Here is an 8751-nt window from a genome sequence, read left to right on the forward strand (position 1 = left end):
TCTCTCTGGTTTTATCCTGAAGGCTGCCACTCCTGGGGGGCACCCTCTGTGTGGGGCCTGGGAGGGATGCCAGGGCTGCTGGTCCCCCATGCTCAGGTATAGCTGTGGGGCCAGAGCGAGCACAAGGTGAACCTAGCACTTGTGTGAGCACCCCAGCATCTGTTGCCCCAAGTGCATGCCCCCCACCTCCTCCCCCCAGCCTTTGCCAGGGCAGGGAAACCCCTGCTCCCCGCTCTGCATTTCCCTGTACCACTTTCAAATTGCACAGAGCAAATCTTGCTCCAGGAAAACAAGTCTGCAGGGTAAAAAAAAAACAAAACAAGAAACCACCACCCTCTTTCTGTAAGCGTGGCTGTCATGTGCGTGACCGCAGGAGCCATGGCACCCCAGCTGGGGGCTGGTCCCTCCTTGCAGCCCCTTGTGCTCTGCACTGATGCTACCCCACCACGTCCTCTCCCCCAGTTCTGGCCTGTGCTGATAAATCTATGTTTGCAGCTGCACTGCAAGAAAATGGCATTTCTCCAGCTGTGAGCCATCCCTCCCTGCTGCTATGCCCAGGCTGGCTGCTGTGCCCCCCACTCTTTCCCCCTGACCCATGGCCAAGAAGTGGGTCTGCGCATTTGCAGAGCCTTTATTTGGCGTTTCTGTGGTGGGGGGGTGAGAAGCCGGCTGCCCCCAGCTGGGAGAGGAGCACGTCTCTATGCCAGGACCACGGGCAGCTTGAATGCACTGAAGAGCTGCTCCGTGCATGGCAGGATCAGGCCAGGCCCGCCCCACACCGGGGGCTTTCAGGCCAGGTCTTCATGGAGAGGTGGTCCTCTGCTCTGGGGGTGGCTGGCCCCTGCATCCTCCCACTGCCCAGCAAGGCAGATGGCAGAGCAGGGGGCAAGCTGGGGACCAGGAGGAGATGTCACTGCTGGGGGTGAAGGTGGGACACATCCCCCCCTCCCATCACCGATGTCTCTGCCACTGGGTTACCCAGCCCAGCATGCTGGCTGGGGGGTGCCAGAGATGGGAGTGATGGAGGGGGCAGCGTGCTGGCTCAGCATCCAGCTCCTGTTGCTTGGGGAGCATCCTGGGAGGAGATTGGAAGGGGAGCAGCCCCAAAGCAGCTGGGGTAGGGGGGATGCCAGCAGGGGCGAGAAGCTACCCATCAGGCTGGCAACCCTAGCCTCTACTGTTCCTCCTGCTGTTGCTGCTGCTGCTGCTGCTGTTGCTCCCTCATGTAGGCGATGATGTCGTTCTTCACAACAGCAATGTTGGCACGGTGGTACCAGCGCATGACAGGCACACCATCGGGGCCCACCAGGAACTTCTCAAAGTTCCACTTGATATCATGGTTCCGCAGAGGCTCCCAGAAGAGGTTCTTGGGGTTCCCAAACTCCTCTGCCACTGGAGGACAGGCGTTCTGCAACAGAGGGCCAGTGCATCACTGCCTTGTCCAAAAACCAAGCTGGGTGCTGCCCTCTTATCCCCCCTTGCCATGGCACCCACCTTCAGGAAGGTGTAGACTTTCTGCTCCTTGGCCCCATTCACGTCCCCTTTCTGGAAGAGCTGGAAGTTGGGGACAAAACCACCCCCTGGCCGGACATACCTGCAAGGGGAGAGCAGGCAGAGCGGTTGTGCAACAGGCAGCTCTTGGTGCTGTACGGGGGTAGTGGGGGAACCCCAAACCCCATGCTTTCAGGGGCCACAGCCAGCAGAAGCTGCAGCCTGCGCACCCACTGCCTGGCTAGGGACCCCCGCACAGCCGGGGCAGGCAGGTCCCCCACAGCCCCCACCGTAGTACTCACTTCAGCGCAGGGAGGATCTCCGAATTTTGGCCAGGTTCCTGCTTCCCAAATTGGTTGGAGGGGAAGCCCAGGACGACAAGCCCGTAGGGCCCCAGCTCATTTTGTAGTGCATTCAGTTCTGCATGCAAGCAGAGCCAGGGATGGGTTAGCAGGGGACCGGGCTTACCCCCACACTAACCCCCTTGGAGCATCCTTGGCCATGCCAGGTCCTGGGGTGCAGGTGTTAGACCTTCCCCCAGCTCCCCAGCGCAGGATGGACCATGGGGACCTGCCAAGGGCCACATGCCTGGGTGATGCCACCCTCAGCTGCCTGTGCTGTCCCTCCGGGGTGCCTGTGCCCCACGGGACCCTTACCAAGGTACTGCAGGGTGAGGCCTCAGTACGTGGCCACGTTGACGAAGAGCACCATCTTCCCTGCGTAGTTCCTAAATGGGACATACTCGTCCCCGTCGATGGTCAGGGCCCCGTAGTCATAGATGGTGCCCTGCACCGAGCCGTAGCATTTCACCTGTGGAGCAAGGAGCACCCCATGGGACCGGGCTGGGGGCTGCCAGCTGCCTCATTCACCCACCCCACAGCTGCCCACACCCACTGGAGCAGCAGGTCCGGCCCTTGCACTGGCTGGGATGGCAGCTACCAGTGTTGTGCCTCCTGCCCCGAATGCTGCTGGCAGCAGCCAGACTCCAGCACGCCAAGGTCACGGTGGTGGGACAGGCTGGCTTGTGCATGCACATGCGTGTGCACACCCACCCAGCGGGGCTGGCCGCAGCTGGAGGGATGTTTACCCGGCCAGGATCAGGCAGGAAGGCGAGAGGCTGGAAAACAGCCTGAGCTAGCGTGACCAGCACGGGGGGGGGGCGACCAGCCCCAGCCTCCCCGGGGCCACGGGTGGCAGGACCCCGCCACCCCTCCGGGGCAGGGGCAGCCGGGGTGCCCGGGAGCGGCTCCAGCTGCTGCTCCGTGGCCAAGCTGAGCCCAGGCAAGGCAGGGACCGGGGCTGGATGCGACCCGTGAAGGGAAGAGCTGGGGTGCAGCGGCCTCTGCTTGCAGCGCTGCAGGGGTTAACCCAGGGAAGCCCATCTCCAGTTCCCATAAGGGGACCCAGGCTCACCCAAGTGCCACCAAGGGGCTATTTAGCGAGGTGACAGGAGCAGAGCCAGAGGGGCTGTGCCGGGGCGGGGGGGGGGCGGCCGGATCCCGGCGGCAGGGCTCTGCCTCGCCCTGCGGCGTGGGGGGCAGGCGGGGCTGGGGTGCCAAGCCGGGTTGGGGGGTTACAGCGGCCCCTGCACCCCCCCAAACACGGGCGTGTACCCCCCTGGACACCGCATGGAACAAACCCCCGTGTTCAGCCCCTATGGGAGTCACGGCGGGGGGCACCCACGCTGTCCCCCTCTGTTCCCCAGCCCCAGGACGGCAATTCCCCCTTTGCAAGAACTAGCTCAGAAAAAGACACACACACACCCCCGCGATCCAGGGACCAGGATAGGGGGGTGGGGGGGGTGGGGGGTGTCACAGGGCCACCGTGCCCCACTCCTGCCCCTGGGAGTTCTGCAGCCAGCCTCGGGGACAGGCAGGTCCCCAAGGTGCCACATTCCCCCCTCCCCCCAGCCCCCACGGGGGTGTCTTCCCCCCCCCTTACCTTCTCCCTCTCCTGGCTCTGCCCCGGCTGGACGAGCCCAGCCAAGAAAAGGGGCAAAATCCAGGCGCTGCGGGACCAGCGCCCCATGGCCGGGGCGGGTGCGGGGTGCGGGCACCCTCCTCACAGCCCCGGGGGTGAGCGGCGGGACGGGGGGACACCGCTCCCGGTCCCTTCTGCCACCTCCGAGCCCGGCAGCCGAGAAATAGCTGCGGGGCTGCGCGGGGGGAGCCAATCGCCGGAGGAAGGACGGGCCGAGGGCTGCGTTAACCGTGTGGGCCCTGGGACGGAGCCGGCGCCGGCGGGGGGGCCGGGGGCGGAGGGGGTGGCAGTGCCATGCTGGCACCTCGGCCTGGCAGGGGCCTGGGGACACCCGCGAGCGCACGGGGCAGACGCGTGTGCCCAGGGTTTACGCAACATGTTACATGAGCCAAGGACCTGGAGATTAAAAACCCGCCAGGGTGGGAGAGGGGCCGGGCAGTGTCCCCACCCTGCCCGGCGGTGACATCCACCCCGGAGCGGGGTGCTGGGACCCCAGGAGCAGGGACCGAACGCCCCAGCAGCATCCCCTGGGAGGCTGGGGTCCGCCAGCCTCCCCTCCCACGGCTGTGCTGCTCAGGGCTGGGGAAGGGCTGAGCAAGCTCCTCTCTGCACATTAGGGTGCTCCTAGGAGTATCTCTGGAGTAAGGGTCCCTCCCGCGGGAGCTGTGCTGGGGTTGGGGGGCTGTAGCCCCATGGTGACCCCACTGTGGCCAAGGGCAGGGCACGGCTGTCCCTTAGCCCTTCGTGTCCCCAGGGGCAGGAGGTTCCAGGGCCCTGTTTGCATACCCGGGGAATGTAAACATTTACCCTGGGCTGGCTCCAAGAGAAATAGCCATGGTGAGGTGTAAATTCCCTGAAATCCTGCAAAAAATTTATTTGATGGGAGAATGAACTGGCTGGAGAGGGGCTGCGGTTTGGGATGGGAGCTGGTCTGGGACAAGAGGGCAGGATGGGGTGGCAGCGGGTGGGTCCCAGGAGGACCATGGGTGCCAGCACCAGGCTTGGCTTTACTAGAAAGCAGGGCCAGCTCTGCCAGGGCGCTGTCACCGAGCCGGCTGCCGGAGATGCCGCCAGGGAAAAGAAACAGAGGACTGTGGGCTTGGGGCGGGCTGGGAGCAATCTCCCATCCCATGTCCTTCACCAGCAGAAACGCCATGTCCTGGGAAAGGCTGATGTTGTTGGGCTCCAAGTGCAACCTCAGCTGGCATGGAAAGGCTGAGGGTCAGGTATGTCCCCCAGGCACCTGGGGATCCCATGGAGCAGGGGAGCTGTGGGTCACTCTGTCACAGGCAGCATTTCCCAAAACTTTAAACCTGCACTTCTATTGGAGAAGTGGCTTAGTGGCCCTGACATGGGTCCCCAAGTGGTGTGGGGTGCTCGCCCAGGCCTGGGCAACCCCCTGAAATGCTCAGCCGCTGCCTGAGGACTGCCCAGAGCCCAGCACAATGTGCCAACAGCTGGGCTGGCCACAGGGGTGCCCTGGTCACCCCTCATGGATGTGGCTGTGGGTGGCATGAGGCAGCTCCTTGCCAAAACCAGGGAGCCTGTGGAAGCCAAAACCAGGGGCTCGACCCTCCCCACCCACTTCCCAGGCTCTGGGGAGATTTAGGGCCACGGGGCCATAGGGGTGCAACTCCTGGCCAACACACTGCTTGCACTTCACTGCAACCTGAACCTGACAGGGACTAGTGTGTGCCCAGCATGGTACCACACTCCCCAGCCAGCTCACACTGCTGACCCCAGCCAGGGCTCAAGCCACCTCCTGGGACTGAGCTGGGACTAAGCCAAGGAGCTGCTCAGGGCTGCACTCCCTGCCCTGCGAGTTCCCACCATGAGAACAGCCACCCGTTTCTAATTATATCCCCTAATTGCCTGCGTTGAGCTTTGGTGACTTTCCCGTGATTAATAGGGACTTGAGGGCTGGGAGGAGCAGTGTGGCCCATGCAGTGGTGGCACAGTGTGGTTGTGTCCCTTCCACATATCCTGGATCCCTGCCATGCACAGGAAAGGCTGAGCCACTCTTGCACTGTTTTCCTAAAACCAAAATAAAAATAAGGGACCTGTTTCTCCAAGTCACCCCTCCTTGGGTCTAGGCACCAAATCAGCCTTGGCAGAGGCAGGGAACAGGGAAGGATTTAATGAGCCACAGTTGATGGACCCCATCTCTGCCACTGAGCTTCCACGGGACCCTAGGCATGTCACCCAGTGTCCCTGCCATGCCATACCATGTCAGAGGCAGCATGGGAGAGCTGAGGGTGCCAGGGGCTCCAGCAAGACTCTCCAAGGGCAGCATGCTGCTCTGCCCTGCTGGGCTGGGGTCCCCCATCCCAAATGGCAGGCATGCTGGGCGGGCTGACCCTCGCATGATCCTCCCTCCTTGGTTATTTTTCCACAACAGCTGAGCTGGAGCCAGTCCCCGCCTGCTGCAGATGTTTGGCAGGAGACTGGGAGCGGAAGGCCAGGCGCTTCCAGCCCCCTGGCCACCATGCTGCCACTGCCACCAGTCTCCCCGGCTGTCCCCAGGCCACAGGCTGGGGGCTGCAGAGACCTTGTGCCAGGCTGCAGGGCTGTGGTGAGCACAGGGAACTTGAAAGCAGCGATGGGGACCACATACTGCTGCTGGCTGGGGTTGTTCAAGAGCCAAGTGAGGAGCTTCTTCCATGCAGAGTGACAGGGACAGCGCCAGCAGTGCGCCAGGGAGGGCAGCGAGGAGCTCAGGCAGCAGCAGGCAGCACTGCCCTGGCTGGCAGCAGCGCTGCTTTCCCTTTGGCAGCCTGGCACGGCATCAATCCTGGGGCAACCTCTGAACTTTTGTTCTAGGTGTGCAACAGGAGGCGAAAGCAAAACAAGCTCTGTCAGGCGAGAGGCCCCAGCTCCCCGCGCACCAGGCTTCCCTCGCGCTGCTGCCTGCACAGCTCCACAGCCCTGCGCCAGCCCCTGTGCTCCCACCTGTGTGTTTGCCACAGCCTCCCCGCTGGGCATGGTGCTCCGTTTGGAGTAGAGACCCCTGCTCCCCAAGTGTCTCCGCACCCCCAGGCTATGGCTGCAGGTGCTGTCCCCTTTGGCATCCCCATCCCTTCCTCCCCCAGGCAAACATCTGCCCCCTGCAAATGCCCCTGGGCCGTTGCCCCCCACCCAAGGGGGACAGAGGCACACAGGACCTCCTGCTGCCAAGCAGTGGAGGGGAGATGGGTGGCTGCTGAGTGCTGCTGCCCTCCCCTCCAGCATGAGGAGCCCACCGAGTGCTCTGACTCCGCAGAGATTTGTTCCTCCTTGAGGCTGGGGAAGGACCAACCCACTGGTCATGATGTTTGCGATGTGATCCTGGAGACCCCACTGCAGCCTGGAGTGCAGAGGGTGGTTTGGGACCCCATGAGCCTCTCTTTGGGGCCACGGGGCTTGTGTTTGGGTCCTGTATCAAGAGTTGCTCCCAGTGACACTTCCCTCAGAGCACCCACGACGTTCAGGGTCAGCTCCTACTACACCATTTCTGCTGGGGCTCCCCACAACTTTCCAGATGAGCCACAGGGTCTGCGATGTCCTGTCCAGCAGGGATAAGGCATCCAAACAGGGTGCTTGCATCCCTGGCATGGCTCATCGCTGCCCAGAGGCGAGGTGAGAGCCAGCACCCTGCATCACCTCCTCCCTGCTGGGGATTCCAGCATCTGCCTCTCCCAGCAGCAGTCCCCGCGGCTTGGCAGCCGGCTCCCACCACACTCCAGCACCCGCTGGCGCTGGCAGGGAAGCATCCCGGCAGATGCTGAATCACCCGCATCGCGCCTGCCTGCCGCAGCGTCACCGCTGCAGGACCCGTTCCCCAGTGGGCAGGAAAACGCTGCCTCCGAGCCTCAGCACTGTTCAGGCACTGAAGCCAGGGCCACGGGGGGATTTGCTCATCTTGCTCAGTCGTGGAGGAGGAATTTCCAACTCATCAGTCTAACTCCATCCCCCTCGATTTTCATGCTTTAAGAATGTCCCGGCTTCTCTCTGCTCTCCCCCCACTGCCATTTTGCTCCGTGCCGTTTGTTGTCAGGAGTAAACCTGTCTTTCCAAGGCTTTGCAATGCCTTTCCTGGAAATGTTTGCCACAGGCTTGAAACTTCCCAGAAAACTCCTACCATGAAAGGAAACCTCTCACACACCCCGGTTGCTCATGACAAGGGGCAGGGGGAGGTGGGAACAGCCACTGGGCATGGCTGCAGGGACTGGGGGGTTTGCATGCTTTTCCTCAGGTGTTTTGCTCCAGATCAGGCCTCCTTCTCAAACCTCTCTAGTATTTGTGGCTTCTTCCCTATTCCTCGCATAGCGAAGATGTTCAGCTCCAGTTCGGTGTCCCCAGGGAAGGGATGCCGGGGTGGAGTGCAGCGGGGAGGCAGAGCTGGGGCTGCTCCCACCCAGCACAGCTATGATCTCCTCCAGCTGCAGCCACCATGCATGCCAGCGAGGGAGGGAGAGAGAGGGAACAAAAGAAAAATAACTCTGTTTATTTGCTTCAAGTTCTGCAACTTGAGAGGGGGGAGAGAGAGGCGATGGCTCAAAACAGAAATTTATTTTGGGGCCAGGCAAGGAATACGTGTCTGCTCCTTCCCTAGTACAACCGCAGCCCACAGCTCCAGCGCAGGCGTTTCCGTTCCCGGGGAGCTGCGTCCGGGTGCTGGGCTCCCTCCCTGGGGAGGGAGGCGTTAGCCCAAAATCCTCCTCCCCTGGGAATCGCCTGCCCCAACACCAAAAGCAAACCCAATACCGGCTGTCACGGATCAAGCTGCACGGGGATGGCATGAAGGGTTTCCAACACTGCAGGGCTGGTTGCTCTTTCTAAATTGACTAAAAGCCATTTAGTCAAAATGGGATTTAAACAATTCCCACCAGCATCACCATAACATTTCCCTATATCCCAGCCTGATTCATCTCATTATTCATGACCTTTCTCACCGTGAGTCACCAGGACGCTGTTTCAGCCCCAGGACTCCTGCCACACACTAGAGCTCAGTGTGAGGCTTGTGGCAGGGAGCAAAGCTGGTCAGCTGAGCGGGAGAAAAGCAGTCATTGCTGCTGTCAGAAAGATCCAGGGGATCCTTCCCGCTCGCTGACTGATAGTTGCTGCTGCTATCACAGCCAGATTCGGATTTGCACCTCCAGAGTGTGGGGCTGGTCTGGCAAATGTGCCTCCTGCGGGGCTGTTGCCACTGGGATAAAAGGCTGGGCCAGAGCCCTAGGGACCTTGAGCCAAGGCAGCGCAGGATGTCAGCACAGGGAGGGCTCCTGGAAATGCTGCAAGGTA

General features: G+C 62.0%; 1 protein-coding gene across 1 annotated transcript; it reads right to left on the reverse strand.

Moving 5' to 3' along the window:
* Positions 1-613: 613 nt before the first annotated feature.
* GPX3 (glutathione peroxidase 3) lies at positions 614-3667 on the reverse strand. Its single transcript, XM_080399424.1, has 5 exons — positions 3433-3667; positions 2148-2301; positions 1794-1911; positions 1495-1594; positions 614-1408 (listed from the first exon to the last, which is right to left on the reverse strand). Exons 1-5 carry the CDS (start codon positions 3517-3519, stop codon positions 1175-1177), a joined length of 693 nt encoding a protein of 230 aa, XP_080255550.1. The 5' UTR covers positions 3520-3667; the 3' UTR covers positions 614-1174.
* Between the last annotated feature and the right edge of the window lie 5084 nt (positions 3668-8751).

Source organism: Falco punctatus, assembly GCF_963210335.1.
Source record: "Falco punctatus genome assembly, chromosome: 8".
Taxonomy (NCBI): domain Eukaryota; kingdom Metazoa; phylum Chordata; class Aves; order Falconiformes; family Falconidae; genus Falco; species Falco punctatus.